The sequence below is a fragment of the Puma concolor genome, chromosome A1 (assembly GCF_028749965.1).
Source record: "Puma concolor isolate L17-30 chromosome A1, mPumCon1.1.hap2, whole genome shotgun sequence".
Classification (NCBI taxonomy): domain Eukaryota; kingdom Metazoa; phylum Chordata; class Mammalia; order Carnivora; family Felidae; genus Puma; species Puma concolor.
The window spans coordinates 141962588-141987399 of record NC_141667.1 but is presented as its reverse complement, the minus strand read 5'-3'; the positions used below and the strand labels follow the sequence as shown (position 1 = coordinate 141987399).

At 39.5% G+C, this 24812-nt stretch overlaps 1 protein-coding gene across 3 annotated transcripts in view; it reads left to right on the top strand.

Annotated features, from left to right (window-relative positions):
* PRR16 (proline rich 16) overlaps positions 1-24812 on the top strand; it is a 308788-nt gene that overhangs the window by 203352 nt on the left and 80624 nt on the right. For 2 of the 3 annotated variants that reach the window (XM_086705645.1, XM_086705659.1), the window contains exon 3: positions 2481-4650. In XM_086705645.1, coding sequence (XP_086561771.1) covers positions 2481-3236 — 756 coding nt within the window. In that variant the 3' untranslated portion in view covers positions 3237-4650. Of the gene's footprint in view, positions 1-2480; positions 4651-24812 lie in introns of those variants that run through there. The other variant, XM_086705653.1, reaches the window with a different exon arrangement.

Here is a 24812-nt window from a genome sequence, read left to right as displayed (position 1 = left end):
AAATAAATTACATTAAAAATAAAGGTTTTCTAATTATCCCAAGTCATTCGTAATTATTTTACTATATTTTACTGTTATTTGTGTTCCTGGGGTTATATATTCTTTTTTTAAATATTTTTTAATGTTTATTTATTTTTTGAGAGAGAGATTGACAGAGCATGAGCAGGGGAGGGGCAGAGAGAGAGGGAGACACAGAATCCGAAGCAGGCTCCAGGCTCTGAGCTGTCAGCACAGAGCCTGACACGGGGCTCACACCTACGAACCGTGAGATCATGACCTGAGCCAAAGTCGGACGCTCAACTGACTGAGCCACCCAGGCGCCCCTCTCCTGAGTTTATTTTTGCCTATTCTGTCCGCATGGTAGAAACATCTTATAATGATGTGCAACTGTGCATTGCTTTCCAACCTCACACACAGTGATGTCACATTTACTGACTTGAAATTGACCACAGTGGGAGTTTACACCAAGGAAATTGGCACACTTTTCAAATCAGAACTCCCTTATACCTGTAAAAACCAGCTGTTAAACATTAACCAGTACAACACCAAGTGAGACTATACAAGACCTTGGAGACAGTGTTAAGAATTGGTCTTTCTCACAGGAGAAATAAAGAGGCACTGAAAGGTTTTAAGCAGGGAGTCGACAAGAGCACATTTCTATTTTTAAAAAATCCACTGACGCTACAGAAATGAAAAGGGGAAGCAAGGTGACTTTGGAGAGCCCATATGGTAAATAATGGTGGCTCAGACTAGGACCAAAGAAATGAAAATGCAGAGAAGTGGATTTAACATATACAGTAGTTAGGAGCTAAAATAGAAGGCTGAGCTCTGGCAGCAGTAGCAAGAAGCAGTCACTTAAGACCCTCATGAGGAAGAAGTGAAATCTCTACCTCTTCCCTAAATTCTGGATGCTTCGGATGTTTTCATTTTGAGCCCAATTCTGCCACCATGTGTCAAAGAGCCAACTTCACAGTTGAACAAACCTAGGCCCGAATAAGGAGAGAAAGATCTGCATATGGAGATGTGAGATAAAAAAGACTATCTCCCTACAAAAATGAATTATTTAAAAAGTAATCTGTAACCTTTCCGTCTTCATTGATGGCAACCCTGAGAATGGACTCGGAGACCTCTGACCCAGGGAGTATAAATGACTGTGTTCTGATACCCAGCATTTGAGCACATGCTTTGCTTCCCACGAGCTGCCCCCCAGACAATGACTGGACAGGACTGAGACCCTAAGGCAAGCCTGTTATGGGTGATGCTAGATTCCTTCCATGAGTGGCTTTAACACCGTGACCCCCCGGTGACCTTGGCAAACATCCTTAGAACTGCATTGCCTTAGATGCTCCCTCCGACTTCTCTGTCTTCACATCAATTCTCCTTCACTAGGTAGGGGCATGCATCATGGTCTGATGGTTCTGCAAGACTCATTGACGCCCCTGACTCTGCCTTGTGTCTAGGGCAGGTCTCGAGATTCTGTGACTTGAGTCCCTCCTCCAAGTGATAGCACACATCTGTAGCCTAAGTTCCCGGGTCCAAGAGAAGTTCCTGTCCCCTTCCCCAAAGTCAAACAGCTGCGGTTCCTACCCCTTCTCAGAAGCAGGAAACTGTTGCCTGTGTCTTAGATGTTACAGGTGTTTTTTTTTTTTTTTTTTTTTTTTAACCTCTTCCTTTAATGCTTAAGTGATCTGTTTTATAAGGGACAGAGATCTGGGAAATACCTGGGGTTTTATGCCTGTGTGCCCAGGAGGGACTCATTCATTCTATTCTCACCCTCATCACCCCATGTGAGAGGCCCATGGAATGAGTGAAGACAGACTGTTTTGTGTCTGAGCTCCTGGGGATTCTAAATTGTCATGATAGCACATACGCCACCTTTAATTATTCATTCAAGTTCTAGCTGTTTCCTCGCTTTCATGGAGGCTGCCTGTTTCCTGTGATTTGCCAAAGGTGAAGCAGTCATTGTGTCCTTTCTCTCCATAGAGGGCTGGGGACTCTTTCCGGTTCAGTTCATTGGGAATCCTTGTGATCTCAGTTCTGTGATGGTCTCAAGAAAAGTGATGATTTTGCAGAGTAGCTGGCTTTTCTCATTTTTAGCACGAGATTAGTGTTTGTCCCATAGGTTTCTACATGCTGAGCCGGGAGAAAGTCCCTGCCCCTTGATATTAAAAATAAGTTATGTTTGTGCATCAGTTATGTTTTTATCTTTGGTGGGTTCAGCAGAGTCGGGAATAGAATGTGTACGTAAGTCATATATTATATGGCAGGCATGTGAAATCCTTAGGTTATCAAACAGTCGACGCTCCTATGGTAACCATTCTATAAATTTCTTTAATGGTAACATTGAGCAACAGTGGAATCCACAATCCAGTATTCATTAAGACTCACATAGCCGATTACAGCTAGACAGGGAGACATCGTTTCTAGGATGTTTTGCTTCGGGTCATTCTTCACCACAGTTACCTTGTCCTTTCCACCAGGTGGTTGACCAGATTGATACCCTGACCTCTGACCTACAGCTGGAGGATGAGATGACCGACAGCTCCAAGACGGACACCCTGAATAGTAGCTCCAGCGGCACGACGGCCTCGAGCATAGAGAAGATCAAAGTGCAGGCCAATGCCCCTCTCATTAAACCCCCCACACACCCCTCTGCTATCCTCACCGTCCTGAGAAAGCCAAACCCTCCGCCGCCTCCCCCACGGTTGACACCTGTGAAGTGTGACGACCCCCAAAGAGTGGTGCCAGCCGTCAATCCTCTAAAGACCAATGGAACCCTTCTGCGAAACGGAGGCTTGCCAGGGCCGCCGAACAAAATTCCCAACGGAGATGTCTGCTGCATCCCCCCCGGTACCTTGGACAAGGCTCCAGCACAGCCTCTGATGCACAGACCTGAAAAAGACAGATGTCTCCAGGCAGGACCTCGGGAACGAGTTCGGTTTAATGAGAAAGTGCAGTACCATGGCTACTGTCCGGACTGCGACCCCCGGTATAACATAAAAAACAGGGAGGTCCACTTACACAGCGAACCTGTCCACCCACTGGGAAAGCTTCCTCACCCAGGCCCCCCGCTTCCTCCTCCACCCCACCTCCCTCCTTTCCCCCTAGAGAATGGGGGACTGGGAATAAGCCACAGTCACAGCTTCCCCCCTCTCAGACCTGCAACTGTGCCTCCTTCCACTGCACCAAAACCACAGAAGACGATCTTGAGGAAATCAACCACTACCACAGTGTGATGTATGCCATTTCAAAAACTTTTTGTGCTTTTTTTTTAAATTTCTATATTATAAACATAAAATAATAAGTAAGGAGCACTTTCTATTCAAGCAATAAAAAGCCCAAATATATTAATTCTGCATTCAGCAAAGTGGCATAAAAAAAACCACCTGGTAAGTATGCCGTGTGTTGTTTCTATCCCAGGTTTATGTTATTTAAAAAGTTGCATCACCAGAAACCACAGAACCATGAAAAGGCTGAATATGCTGTGTGTGTGTGTGTGTGTGTGTGTGTGTGTGTGTGTGTGTGTTTAACTGACCTGTGATAAACAGTGATCTGCAGGTTTCAAATAGTTTGGTTTAGTATAAGAGATGGAATTAGATTCATTTTATTCATGCCTAACTCATCTATGCATTAATAACATATCACCCCCCCCAACTTCGACCCGATGCTTTTTAGGAAGAAATTTTAATACTGAAGGACTATTTTGTTATTTTTTTTCTAAAGATGTTTGTCACTAGTTTTACATTATTAAATGCTGAGAACAATACCAAAAAGTTTATTTTCTATACTATACAATTATATGTTCAAGCTATGTAATGAAAGATTTTGTCTGTGGAAATGTCATGTGTCAATAAACAACAGTACATAATGGCAAAATCAGATGTTCCTCAGAATTAAAATGCAGCAGTGGTTCATTTCATCCCAACTCATTTCACTGAAATGGGTAGCTATTCTGACAGAGTGTGGAGAAGATTACAGTGAGCATATGCCAGAATTTTCCAAGTTCACTATCATAGTCAGGTCATAAATAGTACTTCACGCATTTTCATAGGATGTATTGTGGTCCCCCCAAGACCGTATATGGAGTGTCCCGTTGACCCAGTACATGGCCAAGCCCTTTAAGGCTCTCCTCACACTGAGCATTCCTCCAGGACATACCATAAACCAGAATGTTGAAGCAGTGGGATGGTTTGCCTCCTGCATCAGCAAGCTCTCTGCCTTCCAAGGAAATCCCTATTTATCAGAACTACAGCGGAAAATAAAGACGCTTCTGGAATACGATGTTTTTAGTATCAGCCTTAACGCTGTTTCCCCTCAGAGTTGAAATATGTCAGGGGTCTTTGTCATATTTTAGGAGGAAGAGAAGAAATTCTTCCTTCCTAACATCTTACAAAAGCCCTCTCTTAAGTCTAACTTGCCAGTTTACGTCACTTACCCATCCATGGACCACGTTAACTTCCCAACTACTGTGATGTGGACTGATCGGATATTTTGTGAACTAGAAATGAGCTTATCTGTCCTAGAATTATGAAAACAGGTGCATACCTGAACAAAAGTTGTCCATGACGTGGCAAGAGTAGAGGGATTCATCTTTGGTCGAAATTCGTTTATTGCGCAGCTTAATAAAGGATGCTTTAATCTTTTAGACTATCTGGCTTTTGATCTCAAAACTTTAATTTTTTGTTGCTACAGGGAGATAGTCATATTTCTTTGTCGCCGTTTTCAAGCCGTATTATGGTAATTTGGAATCCTGTTTTTCACAACTTCCTTTTAAAAGATGATAGCACACCTTAGGCAGATTAACAGAAAAAAATAGGCATTACTTTTTGAAGGAACAATTTCATGAGTAAAAAAATAGAGGATGTCATGTTGCAAATTTACTCAGCATGATTTTCTTTCCTGTGTGTGTTGGCAATGAAGATAATGCAAGCAGAATAAATCCAGTGTTGTTTTTTTTTTTTTTTTTTTTTTTTTTTTTTTTTTTTTCCAGAAAGTTACAGCACATAAGACCAATTATAAAGACAGGCCATCATCTAAAATTTATTCATTGTTTGATAAGTATATTTAATAAATGTGACCCAAGTAAATAAAGAATTGACTCACCAAATACCAAAATATTATATTCTTAACATTTTCATGCATTCATTGAGGCTTGATATGAATAAATCCAAGATTTCATCATCTTTCTGGGTTTTAATAATTACTCTCTTTCCAATGTGTATCCATTGTTAGACCATGTAGTGTTATAAGCAGTCTTTGAATACATGCAGCTTTCTCCCTTCAGCCCATCTTCCTTCCACAGCCAGTTATGTGTGACCTAATAATTAGCTTTTAGTTCGAAACACTGACACCTGTCAATGTCTGGGAGCCAATATGGATCTCAACGTAGAGCTTCTTAGCAGCCACAAATCATGCACAGAGTAGATAACTCCATTGCAATAAAGCAGATTGAATAAGCTGAATAATTCATGCTGATCCAGTAAGGACATTGAGCCAGATGCTTAGATACAACCAGTGAGGTTCAAATTCACATCTCTTCTTCCAAGTATAGACCAAAGGTACCCCAGGGGAAATCATCTTTTTAAGTGTGATTGGTGACATATGCCAAAACGACAATACCTGCTTTTGTTCAACATATTTACAAGTAAATTTTGGCCTGGAAAGCTGAATTAAATCCCAACCTAAAAAAGATAAGAGGTATTGACCTTCTTCTCTTATTACACTTTATTATATAATCAGCATTAATGTTAGATCATATGAGTGTTGGGACTTTCTTTTGAGTTTATTTCCATATGTTATTTCATTTTTTTTCATTAAGGTATGGAATATATTGGGGGTGCCTGGGTGGCTCAGTCGGTTAAGTGTCTGACTTCAGCTGAGGTCATGATCTCTTGGTTCATGTGTTCGAGCCTTGGGTGATGCTGTGCTGACAGCTTGGAGCCTGAAGCCTGATTCGTATTCTGTGTCTCCCTCTCTCCCTGCTCCTCCCCAACTTATGCTCACTCTCTCTCTCTCTCAAAAATAAACATTTTTTTAAAAAAAGGTATGGAGTGTATTGGGCCAATGTATTTTTTCCCAACTGGTAATTTTGAAACATTCCCTGGAACTTAGGTCTTTATTTTTTTTTTAAATTTTTTTTTTCAACGTTTTTTATTTATTTTTGGGACAGAGAGAGACAGAGCATGAACGGGGGAGGGGCCGAGAGAGAGGGAGACACAGAATCGGAAACAGGCTCCAGGCTCCGAGCCATCAGCCCAGAGCCCGACGCGGGGCTCGAACTCACGGACCGTGAGATCGTGACCTGGCTGAAGTCGGACGCTTAACCGACTGCGCCACCCAGGCGCCCCTGGAACTTAGGTCTTTAAATATATGTAAACTTCTAAAACATGAAAAGCAATGAACATAGGGCATCATAATATTTGCCTGGAAACTTCTAATTAAAGTGTCATAAGTGGCAATGCCATTTCTATCATCAGGAAACATTGCTTTCCAAATTTAAATTCTGCCCATCATCCATTAAATCATCATAAAACAGGGCAAATAGTTGCTTTTCCTGGAGATTCCAAAGCAAAAATTCCTATTTCATACCCCTCAGGACAGTTCTTTTTCCCAGTGTGCATTCGGAGCCTTTCATTTCCCTGAGGAGTATATACCCCCAAGTTAGCCTCCATCCTCTTTTGAAGGGGATGTTCCTACAAAAGGTGTGAGGGGATTGCTGCTTATGGCAACACTCATTCAGAGTGAAACATATGTTTTTGTTTGTTTGTTTGTTTGTTTGTTTGTTTTTAAAGTAGCATCTGGGGGCGCCTGGGTAGCTCAGTCTGTTAAGCTTCCGAATTTGCCTCAGGTCATGATCTCATGGTTCATGAGTTCTAGCCCCGCATTGGGCTCTGTGCTGAAAGAGGTTGGTGCCTGCTTCGGATTCTGTGTCTCCCTCTCACTCTGCCCGTCCCCTGCTGGCACTCTGTCTCTGTCTCTCTCAGAAATAAATAAACATTTAAAAAAATGTTTTTGAAAGTACTATCTTTTAATTAAATTGGCCTAGGCAAGGGTTTGTCTTGCTAGTTTAAACAACGATTATCCCAATTTGGACTTAGGAGGTTATTGTATCTTATCTGAGAAAGGCAAAGAGAACGTAAAAAATTGACCAGAGTTCCCTTCCGTCTCTACGTAGTTACAGCAGTTATAAAAGGAGATAAAACTGATTGTTTTTTTTTAGGTCATGCTTAAGCTAAATTTAAAATATCTGCTCAAAAATACAGGGCATGCCAAAAGAGAAATGTGCCACTCTTCCAGTTTGTTATTATATTCCTACCTTCCCTCATTAGCTTAGCATTATTCTAGAAAAAAGGAAAATGAGCCTGGTATTAACTGAAGTGGTTTAATTAACCTAAAAAGTCTTGCATTTGAATTTTGCCTGCATCTAATTATTTAATGAATAAAGGTCTAAGGCATGGTATTATTTGACTTTCTTTGGACAGATCAGTAGTTGCTTGCTTTTGGCATTACCAGGAGCAGCGGCTATATACTGTCTATGCAAAACCTTTTATCTACAGATTCTAATTATAGCAAATTAGAATTAATATTTATTAATATTAATAAATTCTACAAAATCTAATTTTTGGATGCTCCATGAAGAAAAGCTTGAGTAGTCCATGTTTAATTGCACTGGGAATGATGTAATCAAGTCACGAATTGGTGCCTTCCTTGACCAAACTTTTTTCCATGGAAAATACGCAGTAATGCAATGTCAAGTCTAGCAGTTGTCCTGATTCAGTTTCTTTCCCCTGATTCTCTATTGGTAGCACATTTTGCTGCCCTTGAATTTGTAGCAGATTGCAGTGCGATGTACTTTGGTACATACTGATGATTTCTAAGTGAGGGAATGATTTATGAGCAATAAAGCTCTGTGAAAAGCCTGCATCTCATAATTAGATAAAATGCACAGAATCTTACAGTTACTAGATGCTGTCACCAAATCACACGACATTTTCCAGGTCAATTTGCTTTTTAGGTCGATTTAAGTTTTCAGACCAAACATTTTGGAGTTTTAGAATCGTTCAAGTTGCCTGATTCTGAAATAATGACAGATGGGTTACTTCCATGAGGGCACACAGTGGTGGTGAACATGAAACTGGAGGTAGGCACGTCTCGTGGGGCAGCAATTATGTAGGGTGTCATTATGTTGGAAGCCCTTGGATTTATCATTCTGGTCTTTTTGAGGAAAAAACTAAAGTGGAACATAAAGACGCTCTGCCAATAACCCTCTCCCGAATATTGCTTATAATTCTGACTTCTTAATCAAGGATAGGTAAGCTAATATTATTAACTGTTTTCTCAAACTTTACATACATTAGAGTTTCTCTAAGTTCTCATAGGAATGTGTAAGACAGATGATATTACTCTGATTTTACAAGTGAAGAAATCCAGGACCTCAGTTTCAGTATTTTGCCAAAATCAACCCCTTAGTCAGTGACTGAGCTGGCATTTTATGCCAGCTTGACTCCCCATAATTTCTCCCCCATCACATCACCATTTAATTATGTTCTTCATTGCCCTGAACTTTGCAAATCTTTCCTTTATTCTGAGCAGCTATTTTGACGCTTGGAAGGGGTTACCTAATGCTATTTTGACATTCTTAATATGTTTGATCTTTGCAGAATATAAAAGGGATTTCAGGCAATTTAGCAACCGTCTAAAATGAATGAGCTGCTGAATAATGCCAGCCTCATTTTCTCGTGTATTATATCAGCAGCCTCACCTTTCAGGGTTTTTTTTTCCCCTAAGTTCAAAGACTGTCTATTATTTTGGTTTCTTTCCCTAAGAAGTTTTGATTTCTTAGTATGAATGCCTTTTGACCATGAACATGTCACTTCCATTACCTGTATTTCATTTGTAAATTTCATCTATTTGACATTGACCCGTGCACTAAAAATAGCAACTGATCCATTCCATGGAACCACTAAAGAACGAGTGCATTAGAGCTCTCTTTACTAAAAACTTTTCATCCTTTTGCTACTAGACTATAGATGTGATTTTCCATTGTTTGATAATGTAGTTATCAATTCTCCCAACCACCAAAGGGAAATTTGGACCAACTAAATAAAACAGTGGAGTGCCCTGGAGTAGGTTTGGGTTGATATTGACAAAACATGTGATATCTAACCCTCATCAAGGACTTCCTGTATGCCAAACATTCTTCTACGTGTTTTGTATGTTGTATTTTCCCTTTGTAACACCATTTTCCCTCATAGCAACCCAATGTATTAGACACTATCATTATCTACATTTTACAAATGAGGAAACTATGGCTCCAGCATCAGGCTGCCCAAGATTATAGAGCCAAGAAGTGGCCAAGCCAGAATTGCAAGACCACCTAAAGCCTAGCCCCTGCATTGTGCACAGGTGACCCGTGCAGCTAAGGTCCCTATTTCACTGGAACTTGTCTGAAGCTGTCAAAAGACATACCATGAGAGGAGAACAGTCTCTCTTTATAAGTCAAGATAGTCTAAGTGTGGTAGCAAACAACCATAATATCTCAGGAGAATCTGAGTTATTTCTTGTTCACTCAAAGTTCATCTTAAGTCCAGGAGGCTCTCCAGGCAGCCATTCAGCAGTCCGGGCTCTACAGGTTTTGTAGGGACACCATCTGGTCAAGTGTCCACTTCCAGGACCACCACAACAGAGGATGGAGCTACTTAACTTGTGCACTCATCTCAGCCTCTGTATATGTCACTGGCCAAAGCTAGTCACTGTAGTCCCCATATGCCCAAGAAAGGAAAGGAGATCTGCACATCCACGAGTACAAGTCGTACCTACCACTGTTCCTAAAGGGGTAATTTTTTTGGTGTGTGTGTAATTCGAGTATATTATAGACTATTATAGATCCCTTCCCATCTTTTCCTTTTCATATTACTTGATATTCATTTAATCTCATCATAAATTAGGATGACATCTTACTTTAAACAAAGAGAGGAAAGAAATGGACTTAACAGCAGCCCTGCTAAAAACTTAGTGGAGGGAATTGACAGCATTTACTAAGATGAGGGATAAGTTGTATTACAGCCCTTAGCTACCATATTTACATTCTTTCTGAGGATACTCACCAACCTACATGTGATAGTTCAGCATTTTAGAATTGCGTACTAAATTTTCAGTAGTCGGGGTGCCTGGGTGGCTCAGTTAGTTGTCCATCAGACTTTGGCTTAGGTCATGATCTCACTGTTAGTGCATTAGAACCCTACAGCAGGCTCACCGCTGTCAGCACGGAGCCCACTTGGGATCCTCCGTCTCCCTCTCTCTCTCTGCCCCTACCCCGGTGGCACTATCTCAAAAATAAACATTAAAATAAATAAAAATAAATAAATTTTCAGTAGTCAAATCACTACAGATCCTTTTATAGGACGTTAGGTGACTATATGAATAATTATCTTTAGAAGAATAGATAAACCTAATTTGAAGACACTTATTTATCCAGAATAGTCCAAAGAAGTATGAAACTCCACTATAGAAATTTAGGTCATTGATGATATAAATTATGGCGTGTGTTTATAATATTCACTTAGGCAGCAGTGTGTTATGATAAAAATGTAAATTTGAAAACAGAATGCTTGGATTTGAGTCTCAATTTTTCCAACTCCCACGTATTCCTGGTCAAATTGCTAAACCAAGTCTAGGGCTTGCTTTAAAATGAAGATAAAAATGCCCCTCTTTTCTACCTAATAAGGCTCTTGAATCACTATCCTCCCCTGTTGTATATTCTGGGATCACCCAACCCTCTTTATTTTTACATGTCAGGGGCGAGGACAGTAATATCAACAGGAGGATGTTGCAATTTCTGCACAAACCCTAAATGAACTTCTAAGGCATCAGGACCATACACAGAAGTTCTTTGGTAGGCAGAAAGGCTGGAAGGGAAATCAGACAAAGCCACACGAACAGGCAACTTCAGGATTCAACAAGTCTGCAGAGCTACCGAATAGGCAGGATCACCAATGCATTCCACCTCATTCTTTCCAGATGTCATTTATTGGTTCCAACTCCAACTTCTTTTCAATTCATGTCTCTCTTGTGGTCACAAAATTAGAGATGATCTGCATTTCCCTTGCTTAATTTTGTCTCTTACCTTGCAAAGTCTTAGATCTGTACTTGTTGCCCACACTGCCCCATTCACACATCTTAGTTCTACTATAGTCACCTTGATGTACTTAACCATCCCCCACTGCTACCCAATTCGCTAACATTTTTCTGTTTCTCCTTAAAGTATACCACCTTCCAACATATTGTCATAAGGCCCCAATCATTTAATGAATGTGAAGTACCTTACGAACCTCAAACTTCAAACAAATGCCAATCATTGCTATGATTTTGCCATGTTTCTTGTCAAATTGCCCTGCTCCTTGTTAATCTGGTGGATTGATTTGTATTTGCCTAAATTCATGCAAATGGTATTTTATTCATGTCACTTATAAAGTAATTATTTTACTTGGATGTTTTTATACTTATACGATCAAGTAAACTTACGATTTTCTTAGAACTTTCCAGTTCATATGTAGAAGTCTCATTTTTGGTTTATTAAATTTTATTAATTTATAAATTAGCTAATTTTATGAATTAGTACGTCAGAAAAGGCACATGAGAGAAATCCTAGGTGACTACAACAGAAAGCACAGCTCATTAAACTGTTTTGACACGTGTAACTTAGTTTTAATTTTTTATGATAATATTTAATAGTACATGAATAAATTCATTTAGAATTTAATTTGTCAAACTAATTAAAGTCTAATACCATTAGGCCTTTATAAATCTTCGAAAAGTGTTTGTTTGAATAAGAGATTAAGTCATCAGGCTTTTGTTTAAAAAGAAAATGTCTATGTTTGTGATTAAAAACATCATTTATCAATGATATTATTAAAATCTGACAAAGCATTAACCATCGTTTTGCTTTAAGCAAAGTCTGTCATGTATTTGATTACATGTTTCAGTGAGGTATCTTTCACAAGGACTAAGGACTAAAATTTTTGATCATACTAATTTATGGATTAAGTATAAATAAATAAATAAATAAATAAATATGGCTAATAACAGTCCAGAGTTATCATCCAGAACTTTTTCTACCAATTCCAACACTTCAAGACAAAAACAAGATATTTGGATTTACTTTACCTCCTTTTTAAAACTTCACAATTGTACCAATTGACGACTGTATTTTCCTTGCTATTTGAGATACACTACTGACATTCTGATTTTTTAATAGATTTCTAAGTGGATTTAATTATTACAGAGAATTAATATTAAAAATAGCTCCTCCAGGGGTACGTGGAGGTCCATTAAGTGTTGGACTCTTGATCTCAGTTCAGGTCTTGATCTCAGGGACTTGAGTTCGAACCCAGTGTTGGGCTTCGTGCCCAACTTAAAAAAAAAAATAGCTCCTCCATATGAAATTCTAATCTGATCATCAAAAATCCAATTTGCAGCTGTATTTAATTTCTGCCTCTCCCTGGTGCCTTTTACCCAAGTAATTTGGATTTTTTCCCAACTGTCTTTCGTTTTTGTAATTTATTCCCAGTGACACTCTACTCAGAGAGGCTTTTAGCTCATTTTCAATGTTTCGTTTGCTATCTTCCTGGTCACTTGACCTCTTGCCTGAATTTCCACTTGATTCTGCAGATATCCAACAAAGAAATTTTTCTTTCATCATTTCAGCTCAGTCCAGAAATTTCGAAGGCTCAGGTCAATCTATTTAAAATTCTTAACTGGGTCTGGCAGTTCTAGCAAAAACCCTCCCAGGGCTGCTTTTACAACCTCCCCATCTAGGGAGCCCAACACTGGTAAGACTGTTCCGGCCACATGGTCTCAGTCACTGACCCCCTGACCTGAATTACTTCCATTACTGCACCTTCTCTTGGACATGTGCCGCGGGCCTGAAATAACTTCTCCTTCCTGTTGTGGTTTTGTAAATCTTGCTGTGCAGATTCCCACCATTTATTCAAATCCTTTCCTAATCAATCAGTCAACCAATCAATGAAGTAAAACATTTTTAAGAATGTAAAAACACCACAGTGGTTAAATAGTTACAACATAGGTAAAAATTTTAAAAACAGAAAACATAAAGATGTATGTGGAAAACATAGTAATTAAATTAGTAATAAACTAGTAATTAAATAAATGCAAATTACTGTTTGTCTTCTCTTCACAAAATTATGTAAAGGGACATTTGCTTTCACTGGGAAACAAAACATACAGTATTAAATTAGAAGAGACTTATAGACCCATCACTTACTAGGTTAGAAAATTGACCTCCTACTAGGACAATTAAACTCATGCAAATGCATGTGCAGAAATGTAAGTTTCTTTGATGTAAAATGTATTCCTATTCACTTAAGACAAACGGTCCCTAGGAGAAGAAAGATTGCTGCATATCAGTGTGTGAGAATCAGAATCTGGGCGGAGAAGAAGAAATAAGCTAGAAAATTTGAGCTAACAATGTAAGGTACTGTCACATATGCAGAAAGTGCTAGGCGAAAGGAAGGAAAGGAAGTGAAAAGGAAACTGAAAGGAAGAGCAATTGAAATCTTATACTTAAAGATTAACCTGAATACAATGGAAGAAAATGGTTACACACTTAACATGTGAAAGTTTAGTTGTATTTTGGACCATTTAAACCAAGGTTATTATAACGCACCACTCTTATTTCACATTTTTATTTTTTTTTAATTTGAAGATATACTCTACTTTGACTAACAACATGGGGAAAAGCCACTTTTTCCTCTCCAGATGTATACAGCTGATAAGAAGGATTTCAAAGAGACAATTCTGCCTATAAATGTTCCCATGAGATTAAGACTTTCAGTTTTATATTTAGTCTTTCTATCGCATGTGCTTAAGATCCGTCTCACCCTGGGGCGCCCGGGTGGCTCAGCCAGTTGAGCATCCAACTTTGACTCAGATCATGAATGTGTGGTTCGTGACTTTCAGCCCCAGGTGCGCTCTGTTCTGACAGCTCAGAGCCTGGAGCCTGGTTCAGATTCTGTGTCTCCCTCTTTCTCTACCCCTCCCCTGCTCACGCTCTGTCTCTCTGTCTTTCAAAAATAAATAAAGATTTAAAAAAAATTCAAAAGAAAGATCAATCTCACGCCAAGCTCTGTCCAAGTCACTAGGATGACATAATGGGGACAGGAATGAGTGCTCCCCGCATTTTGGCAAGGACCACAGTGCCAGATTCAGAGACAAAAGAGGTAAGTAACAATTTGCAACTGAAATTGTGTCTGGGACATTTTCATTACACTACCCTAAACCTGTCTCCACTTACTGGAATCAATATGCAAAGTTACATGAGTCTTCTTCCCGTTGAGAACATTCAAATAGTCCTTTTTTGCTGTGTTTAGGAAACACACCAAATGTGTTTCCTAAAACTAGTGAAACAAATCCTTATGTTTTATTTCCGGGAGAGTACCTATCATGTGAGTAAGAGTGTGCAATATTCTTTCTATAGAGCGTGATAAAATTGCTTTGATAAAGACACAGCAGCCATCTCGATGTGTGTCTGTGGACTGAATCCATAGAATGAACAACAAGGTTAGAGTGTTTTATTGGTTATTTTCTATTTTCTCATAGGTTTTTCTATGGCTTTTATTTAATATGTTATTCCTTATAATGTTTGGGCAAATGGCAGAGATATCTGAAAAGACTCTTTTTATATATTTGGTTCAGTTGTGAGTTTTCTCATTGATAGTTTTGAAGTGTGACATTTACTTAGCTTACATTTATAAAGGTTAGTCGTAGTAAGTTTCCTAATCCAAGAAATGAGGGCAGATACTCTGGATTTCTTATGACGTATGGGCTGATATAAAAAGCAGCTGATAGTACACTCCTCTTTTAGAAAACAGGGCAATGGGGTTGGATTTGAAAGTATATATTACCTCAAGGTGTCTTAAAAACTGTCTTCTTCTCTTTCAAAATATTCTGTATTCCCTCAGAGGTTTTTTTGTTTTGTTTTGTTTTGTTTTTAATTATACTGTTATGGTTACCATGTTATAGTAACAATTAGTTTTTAGATGGCTGTTTCCTCTACTAGAGGTGAGCCTCTCTAGGACATGGACAGTAACTTAATCCTTCCTTCCCTCCTTTTTCTTTTCTTTCCTTTCCTTTTCTTTTCTTCCTTTCCTTTCCCTTTTCTTTCCCTTCCTTCCTTCCTTCCTTCCTTCCTTCCTTCCTTCCTTCCTTCCTTCCTTTTTCCTTCCTTCCTTCACTTCTTTCTTTCTTTTTCTTTATTTAAAAATTATTTATTTATTTATTTATTTACTTGTTTATTTATTTATTTTACCTTTTGACCCCCTTCACCTCTTTCTCCGCAGCCCCTGCCTCTAGCAGCCACCCATCTGTTCTCTGTATCCCTGAGCTTGGGTGTTTGTTTATTTTTTAATATTCCACTTAGATACTACCTCAAGATGTCCTAGAACTTTTTTTTAAAATAATGAATTAGATACTAACAATGCATCAAAGTTTATCTAAGCAAAGAATTAATTTTTTTCTATCAAAATTTAAACACAGTGTTATAAGAACACAAGCTCTTACAGTCCTCTCTAAAATTCCTAGGAAAAAAAGGTCCTTTGAAAAAAAATTAAGTTTATTTACTTATTTTGAGAGAGACAGAGACAGCAAGTGGGCAGGTGGAGGGGCAGAGAGAGGCAAGGGAGGGGGAAGAGAATCTCAAGCAGGCTCCACACTGTCAGCACAGAGCCCATTGTGGGTCTGGAACTCACGAACCATGAGATCACGACCTGAGCTGAAATCAAGAGTGAGACACTTAACCAACTGAGCCACCCAGGCACCCCAGAAAAAAGCTTCTTAAAGAAGGAGGAGAGGTAGCAAACCCCTATGAAGATGGTGGCACTTGTAGGTTCTGGGGGGATTGTGCTGTGGAAAACAGAATTTTCATCTGACCTTGGATCTTGGAAATGGGTGGTGATGGGGGCAAGGTTTCTATGAGCATAGGCAATGGACTTTGTTGGCATGAGTTCCTTTTTTTTCCCCTTTTTGGCCTAGGGGTGGGTTGCAAGTCTGAAAGAGTGCAGGGTCCCTATAAAAGAGTGGTACTGATTGTACCCAAGAGAACCTGTCTTTCTTTTCCAGATGGAGAGATGAAGAAATCTGAGAATATATGTTCTAAAAATTCTTAGCATTTTATGGTATAGAAACTAGAGCACCACTGTGCTGAGGAATATTTTAGATCTCAGGATACTCATTTGCTTGGCCGGATATGCCAGTGTGGATGTCAGTGCTGACTAGACATCATAATCACCCGGGAAGTTTTACTCCCTGAGCCCCATCCTGGACCAATTAAATCAGAATCTCCTCCTGGTGGGCCCAAACATCAGTAGATTTTAAGATTTTAAAATTACCCATGTGATTCCAGAACGTCATCATGATTAAAAACCTCTGAATAATAGTGAACAATAAAATGGTACATCTGGTATTAATTATTGTATCCTAATGGCAATAGTATGAAATCAGTACTTAGGGAGCCTATTTACATCTTTATTTTGCATAGGAGGAAGAGACAGGAATATATTTAGAAATCTACATTTTAAAAAGTTTAAGTGGAGCATTAAAATCTAGTTTCAGTGAATGCAGTGTTAAAAAAAGGTAAATTAATCCCTCAGCTAGAGATCCCTTTAAGGTAAATTTAAAGTGGCCAATATATGGTTTCTGTGAATTCTCTTACCACTCAAAGTTTCTGTGATTCCCTGGGTTAACATCTATTTCAAGAAGTTAAAAGTAAAATTTAACATTAAATTGTGACAAAAACCAAAAGTTTAGTTGTGTCAGTTTTAAGAATACTGCTTAAGTATTAGTAATATACTTAGGTATCAGAAATTCTAAACCTATTATGACTATAGACCATTACTCTAATTTTATGACAATAATTCATTATCAGTCAGCTGTTATTCATAGTGTTAATGGTAACTTTAATGTAAAGTATCCAATATAATGTTCTGACATTGTCAGAAATCTTATATTCTTATGACCTCCCTCAGTTTCTACTTTTCCACAACTCATGTCCATTGTAATAAATTATCTTGGTATTTTCCACACGTGCTTTAAACAAATTTCAAGTGTCTATCACTCTCATTTATTTATTGTTTATTTTGAGGGAGAGCACATGCGAGTAGGGGAGGGGCAGAGAGGGAGAGAGAGAATCCCAAGCAGGCTCTGTGCTGTCCAAGCTCGACATGGGGCTCGAACTCACAAACTTTGAGATCATGATCTGGGCCAAGATCAAGAGCTGGACACTCAATTACTCAGGCGCCCCTCTTTCATTTTTATGTAAAGAAAGTAGAAGTCAATTTTCAAAGTTTAGAAAACATTCTTCATAACCTCCCCCAAATTATATATTCTAGTAATTGTGTTTATCTTTTATAATCAGCTTATATTTTTCACACTAGCTTTAACAAACATGAAATTTGTCTTTATTTCTTTGTGTGTGTGTGTGTGTGTGTGTGTGTGTGTGTGTGTGTGGTGCTCTTTGGCTAAGGAAGCAAGTCTCCTTTTTTGACACTCAGGACATAAGTAAGAACATATAATCATTACACATATTCAAATTCTGTATTAAGTATCAAAGTTAGCAGCAACTATAAATAATTTGCAATGCCCTTTTCTGACCCTGTGATAATTAATTACTCTTAGAAATAAATATTTCCAGGTAATAAATTTGAACTGAAGCCTGTCATAAGATGTTGTGGATAGAAAAAAGGAGTAAAGCATCTCAATCTAAAAAAATCATTAAATATTCCAACAGAGAAGATCTCAGTATGTCATTGATTGCTTATTGCCTAACAGAAGAGGCATCTTTGAAAAAGCACTTTGATTTTAAAATTCTCATTGTATCTTTTATCATTCCCCTTTACCAGTCATGTGGCAAAGTTCAGAGAAATGCAACTAATTGAAGTGGAGATAGAAATGGCTCTAAACAGGCTTAGGGGGTGATCCCACTAGAGAATAAAAAGAGAGGAGACCATTTTTAAATTTATGAAAACTGAACCACAAGTGACGTGGACTTTATTCTTTTCTAACTCAGAGAGCAACTGGCAAGAAGGGTTTCTTTGGTTTAACTCTGGAGCACGTCTAGAATAGTGATCGGTACTTGGAGATTTTACATTTAACATTGGTGAGCGTGTCAGCCACAAGCCTTCGAGGTGTGAGGACACTCCAGTGTTCTTGCTTTGTGATCTTAGTTCCTGAAGATGAAACTTGCTGTTTGGCTTTGGGAACATAGGTGTCCTCTCTACTTGGATTCTGGTATTGGTGACAGTGCACTGAGGCTGGAGACCTTTTGGGTCCTCTGATCAGTATGCACCTGTCAAAGCCCAATCATCGTTATTGGTGCTAATGTGTGGGTCCTTCAAGCCCGCTGAGCAGATACTGCAAGTGGAACTTGCTTGTTTGATTCCTTGAATCTGTTCTTCCATAAACACACACACACACTCAGGACTTTTTTTTTCTTCAGTTGTTTAACTGCACTATCATAACACTATACCTGATCTTTGAAAAGAGCTATTTGGGATTTTCAGGGACCTCTAGTCAGAGAAGAATGGTGAGCTTTGAAAGAGAGGAAGACAGAGAGAAGGTAACGTTTAATAAGCAACCACATTGGGGATCTTACATATGCTGTTTTATTTCATCTTTATAACAACTCTTGGCAAAGAAAAAATTGCACTGTAGAGGTTTAATAGACAGGGAGGACTTTGTTCAAGACAACCACAGTAGGGGTCAAGACTCTAACAGAGGAAAAGTCTGAAATGTTATGAACTGAAAAGGCAGATGAGTTTTCAGCACTCTGATGAGCTAGTGGAGGACCTTCACCTGGGAACACTGGTCAGTGTGGTGAGACCTCATGTTTTTGCTATTTGGTGCTTATTGAAACTAGGTTCCCCCCTCCCCACCCCCCTCCACGTCCAGAGAACGGAAAGATAGGGGCACAGGTGGTTTCTTTCTTGATGGTTATTGTTCAGAAGGATGCCTCTAGGTTGAGAAAGATATGCCTGAGTTGTAAAACCAGCAAGAGACTGAGAGAAGTTTTGCACCTCAAAGGGTTTGTAACTGCAAGTTGTTGTGGAAAGTAAATGCTCTTCTAAGAGGGAGGTCTGTGTCCTGTGGTCAGGAAGAAACCTGTGAAAAGTTGAGGGGAAGTTGAGCCTATCTTGATCCTCTTTCAGGTAAATATTTATTCCTCTTGATACAAAGACACTGGGGCTTGCAGTTGTTTATTTACCCTCAGTCTCCCAGCTGTTAAGCTGTGAAGTTTTGACTTGACCATAATCCTGATCTGCTCCCAAACCGGTGTTATTTCCCAACATAATTTTTTTAACGTTTATTTATTTTTGAGACAGAGAGAGACAGAGCACGATTGGGGGAGGGGCAGAGAGGGAGGGAGACACAGAATCCGAAGCAGGCTCCAGGCTCTGACCTGTCAGCACAGAGCCCCACGTGGGGCTTGAGCTCAAGACCTGCGACATGATGCCCTGCTCCGAAGTTGGACGCTCAAATGACTGAGCCACCCAGACACCCCTTCCCAATACACTCTTCAGCCTTGTCAAAATCCCAGCAAAGGGAGGACCCTGGGCACACGGGAATTGTCAAAGCTTGCATTCTTAAATAATTTCCTGAAGCTCTCCAGCCCCTTAAGGGAAATGATCATGTCTAAAGAAGTTTTGTTTGTCTAAAACTATCATATGCCCCACGTTCTCTAGTTTTCACCAATCTGAGTATTTCATGGGCTTAAAAGCAGATGCAACTATAAGGCAAGAGCCATGTCATGTGCCTGCCTGTCGTGTTCTACATTTCTAATAAAGACTTCTTACGGGCTGCACATGATTCTCTTGGAGTGTTTGTGAAACAGCTTGAAGAGTTTTCCCTTTTTGCCTCTTACATGACAATCTTGTGTGGTACTTAGGAGTTAGGCACCATTTGTGATAAGGGGAAGAAGAAAAGAAGGAAAGTTCAGGAAAACAACTATTAATAAAGGGAGATTACTTCACTCAAATCTTGAAAGCAACAAGGTTGTCAGGGGCCCACAAGGGTAAGGGGCCGTTCTGTTGCAGATCCTAATAAGGCTTTGCAGCTGGAAAAGCATCATCTGAGCCCGAAAATTCACATTCCTATGGCAGGCTGTAAGCCAACAGCCCGGGGAGACTCAAGTCTTCTTCCCAATTGGCTACTGATTAGGTTTATCCTTCTTTAAAAAAAAAAAAAAATGTTTATTTATTTTTGAGAGAGAGAGAGCATGAGCTCGGGAAGGGCAGAGAGAGAGGGAGACAGAATCCGGAGCAGGCTGTGAGTTGTCAGCACAGAGCCAGACGCGGGGCTCGAACTCAAAAACCGTGAGATCATGACCTGAGCCAAAGTTGGATGCTTAACTGAGGCACAGCTTGCTTTTCACTTCTAAGAATGGAAGGAAACATTGAAGTTTGTCGGCACAATATTAGCATCCCTAAAATATTTAACGGTTTTCACTTTAATAACATTACTCTTGATTTATAGTTTGTCAAAAGACAACCATGTTTCTTTCAGGGTTTTTGATGACAGGGAAAGACACCTCTTACCCCCTCAGTGAAATCTCTTTTTGAATTAAGTGCCAGGGCTGTTGACACCTTCATCTTTCCCAGTCCATAAGAAAAGTTTTCCCAGTACTGTAAGAAAAGTTGCTCATTCTTCCTAAGTTTTGATCTTAGGATAGATGAAAGACAAAACAATCCCCCCCCACCTGTTTTTGGACAATAAATGCATCAAAAGCTTAGAAAATTACAGCCAAGTACTCTAATCATGGCTATCAGTTATTTATCTCAACTTTTCCAGAGAATTGGGATTACCAGCTTTTCTTCTGTGAAAAAAGGGTCATTTTCTTTTATAATAGTAGTTATGAACTCCTGGTTGGATTTTTTTTTTAATTTTTTTTTTCAACGTTTATTTATTTTTGGGACAGAGAGAGACAGAGCATGAACGGGGGAGGGGCAGAGAGGGAGACACAGAATTGGAAACAGGCTCCAGGCTCTGAGCCATCAGCCCAGAGCCTGACACGGGGCTTGAACTCACGGACCGTGAGATCGTGACCTGAGCTGAAGTCGGATGCTTAACTGACTGCGCCACCCAGGTGCCCCAACTCCTGGTTGGATTTTAAGTGTCAGGCAATGGTTTCCTTAGGATTAGCTTCAGAATATTTTTACTTGAATATGCCAAGATTCTGGTAATCCTCAGATAGGGGAAGTTAAAAATGCTATTATTTAAGAAATTTTATTATTATTATTGAGCAGGTAGAGTGGAAAATGGAAAGGAAACACTTGGAATTTTATGAGCTACAAGCAGCCATTTTCAAGGACTTTGAACCCAAGGAGGAAGATTATTGTGGGTGTGTAGGAAACATGTCTATTTCAAAAGGATACCAGAATTAGGCAACATGTACAAGCACCGCTTCAATTTTTTAAGAGTTTGGGGGAAATAGCAGAGTTAAAGAAGGTACATGGGCCTATCAAACACATTTAGTGTGAATTAACCTTTAGTTATTGGTATCCACAGGCCCTTCTTAATTGATCATCTGCAAATGATGCTCCTACTTTGCAGTGAGATTCTTCAGGGGAGAATTGGATGATTGGTCCAAATATCTTCTGCTTTTATTTTCGGTCTTTGGCATTCCTTGTAAAGATGCTCATAATTGTATCTAATATTACACATGATCATCTCTTTCTGGAAAAGTGTTTACTCAAAAGAAACAACTTTTATAAACACAAACTATCCACATAGAACCTTTTGATTATAACCCTTTGACCTCACAAGCAGAGTGGCCTGATTTAAACAACATTAGTTTTGGTGATAGTGTGTTTTTAATTTCACAATGGTGTGCTACAAATTGATACATTGAAAGGTTTTGAATCTGTACTATTTTTGTCCTTCTAGAAGCAAATAGAAATTAAGAAATACCACGGTTATCTTGATGTAAGGATACTTTTTCTCTGGTGATAGTAGAGGGTGAATTACAGGTTCTTCCAGAGATCATGGTATAAATAACAAGATCTTTGCAATGAAGTTTTCCAGCGCGTGTTTTGGAAGGAAGATTTATAGTTTACATTTCCTTGTACAGTTTGTTCTTGGAGGTGATTGCTTCAAATGAGCTACAGAATTTGAGTTGTCGAGAAAAATAAACTGTTATTTATTTATTTTTATTTTTAAAATATAATTTATTATCAAACTGTAGAAGAATAAACTTTTAAAAGTAAACAGACTACAGAGGGATGGGATATCACTTACTTGGATACATAGCTCAATTCCTTGAACCTTGATTAGTTCTCCCCAATGTCTTCGTAATCATATAAACATCATAATGACAGGAAGTGCATGATAGCTTGCCCATCTTCTCCCAGGTATGCTCAGTCTCATTAAGAGTACACATGTCTCAGGGTGCCAGAGTGGCTCTGTCGGTTGGGTGTCTGACTCCAGCTCAGGTCATGATCTTGCAGTCAGTGGGTTCAAACCCTGCACCGGGCTCTGTGCTGACAGCTTGGAGCCTGGAGCCTGCTTTGGATTCTGTGTCTCCCTCTCTGCTCCTCCCCCACTTGTGCTCTGCCTCACTCTGTCTCCCGAAAATGAATAAAGGTTAAAAAAAAAAAAAAAAGAAAAAAAGGTACAGATGTCCCCAGAGCACTTAGTACGAGTATATTTATTTCCATGCTGCCACAGCACGTGACCCTAAACTTAATGGCTTAAAACAGCACACATGTATTCTATCTCTAGTAATCACAAATCTGAAATGGGCTTCATTGGTCTAAAATCAAGGAGTCAGCAGCGCTGTGTTCCTTTGTGGAGGCTCTAGAGACAGATTCCTTTGCCTTTCTCAGCTTCTAGAAGCAGCCTACATTCCTTGGCTCACGACCCATTCATCCGCAAAGCGAGCCATGGCCAGGTATGTCTGTCCTACATGGTGTGACCATGCCCGTGGCCACATGGACATTGGCTTTTCTGTCTCCTGTTTCCCCATTTAATAGACTCTCATGATTACAGGGAGCCCATCTGGACAATGCGAAGTCATTTCCCATCTCAAGGTTGGTTGATGAGCAATTTGTTTTTCGTCTGCAATCTTAATTCCCCTTTTCTGTGGAACCTAACCTATTCATAGATTCCTGCAATCGGGATGTGGACATTTTTGGAAGGCTGTTATTTCAGCCCACCACAACTACAATCATTTTATGTACTTGTTTACCTGTTTTTAGCTGTTTCCTCTCACTGGAATATTAACTCAGTGAGAATAGTAATCATGTCTGTCTTTTTCACTTGCTCGTGCTCAAATACTGGTTGAGTGAAGACTGAATACATGAATGGAAAAGTATAACATATCAAACATGCCGTTGGTCAGGGTTTAGGGCACACAACACATATTTCTCCTCTTTGCCCCTGTGTTAGGGACCATTTGAGATTTCCACACAGGTCCAACTTAAGGATATCGACAGGTCACCGTGATTAGTGCTCCAAAGGGAGGTTGGGGGTCTGGGCCTGCGGTCCTGCAGGTATATCTGTTTTGCATTCAAAAGACTCCGCTCCCAAGTCTGAAGCAATGCCGGACAAAGACTGGCTTGTGTTTCAGGTGCAAACCCTGTAGTGCTCAAGAGAGAATCTGAGAATCCTGTCTACAGCAGAAACACCTGCAAAGAGGACTGGGCTGAGCCAAGTGCGATCCCTGCTTACAAATTCACCTCAAGATCGTTGAAGTTTCTCTGGGGAGAATGAGGGGCCAGCAGACAGGGGCCAGCACTGTCACTCTATGGAGTCCCTCCTGGGGCTGAAGCGAGAGAAAAGGGTGCTGAGTGGTCAACTTTCATTCAACCACATGTATGGTCTTATGCTTTTGCTTTTTTTTCTTATTGATGAGCTTCTTACTCTATATCAGTGCTCTGTGGATAAGTCCTGGCTGGGATACTTTCAGGCTCTCGAAAATATATTCTTGGGGCACCTGGGTGGCTCACTTGGTTAAGCGTCTGACTTTTGGTTTTGGCTCATATCATGATCTCGTGGTTGTGAGATAGAGCCCCAAGGCAGGCTCTGCGCTAAGTGTGGAACTTGTTTAAAATTCTCTCTCTTCCTCTCCTTCTTCCCCTTCTTCGCTCGTGCTCTCTCAAAAAAGAAGCAATTGAAAGAAAATATATTCTTTAACCCAGTTACAAAAATATACCTACAATCTATGAATACTCCTTACTTTATAACTTGCCTTTCATGGGCCAGAAAACGAATGTCCTGACCAATCTAGAAATGCTTTCAGGTGTATAGGGTAATTATCTTTTTGTAGCATAAACAAGAAATACTAAATACAAAAAGATTCAGCATTAATAGGGTGCCAGGGTGGCTCAGTTGGTTAAGCATCTGACTCTTGATTCTGGTTCAGGTCATGATGTCACGGTCTGTGGGATGGAGTCCTGGGTCTGGCTCCTTGCTGGGCATGAAGACTGCTTAAGATTCTTTCTCTCTTTTATCTCTGCCCCTCCCTGATGGTGCACACATTTACGTGATCTCTCTCTCTCTCTCTCAAAAAAAAAAAAAAAAAAGACTCAGCATTAATTTCATGACGTTTCTAGCTCCCCATTTAAAAATTATAAAATCAATATATAAAATAATTATAATATGATACTGTAATAATATATTCCTGGAATTAGAATATGGACATCTTTATGGAGACATTATTCTACCTGCCACAATTACAATTCTTTTAATTTCTTGTTTACTTGTTTTAATCTATTTCCTCCCACTATGGTATCAACTCAGAAATAGTA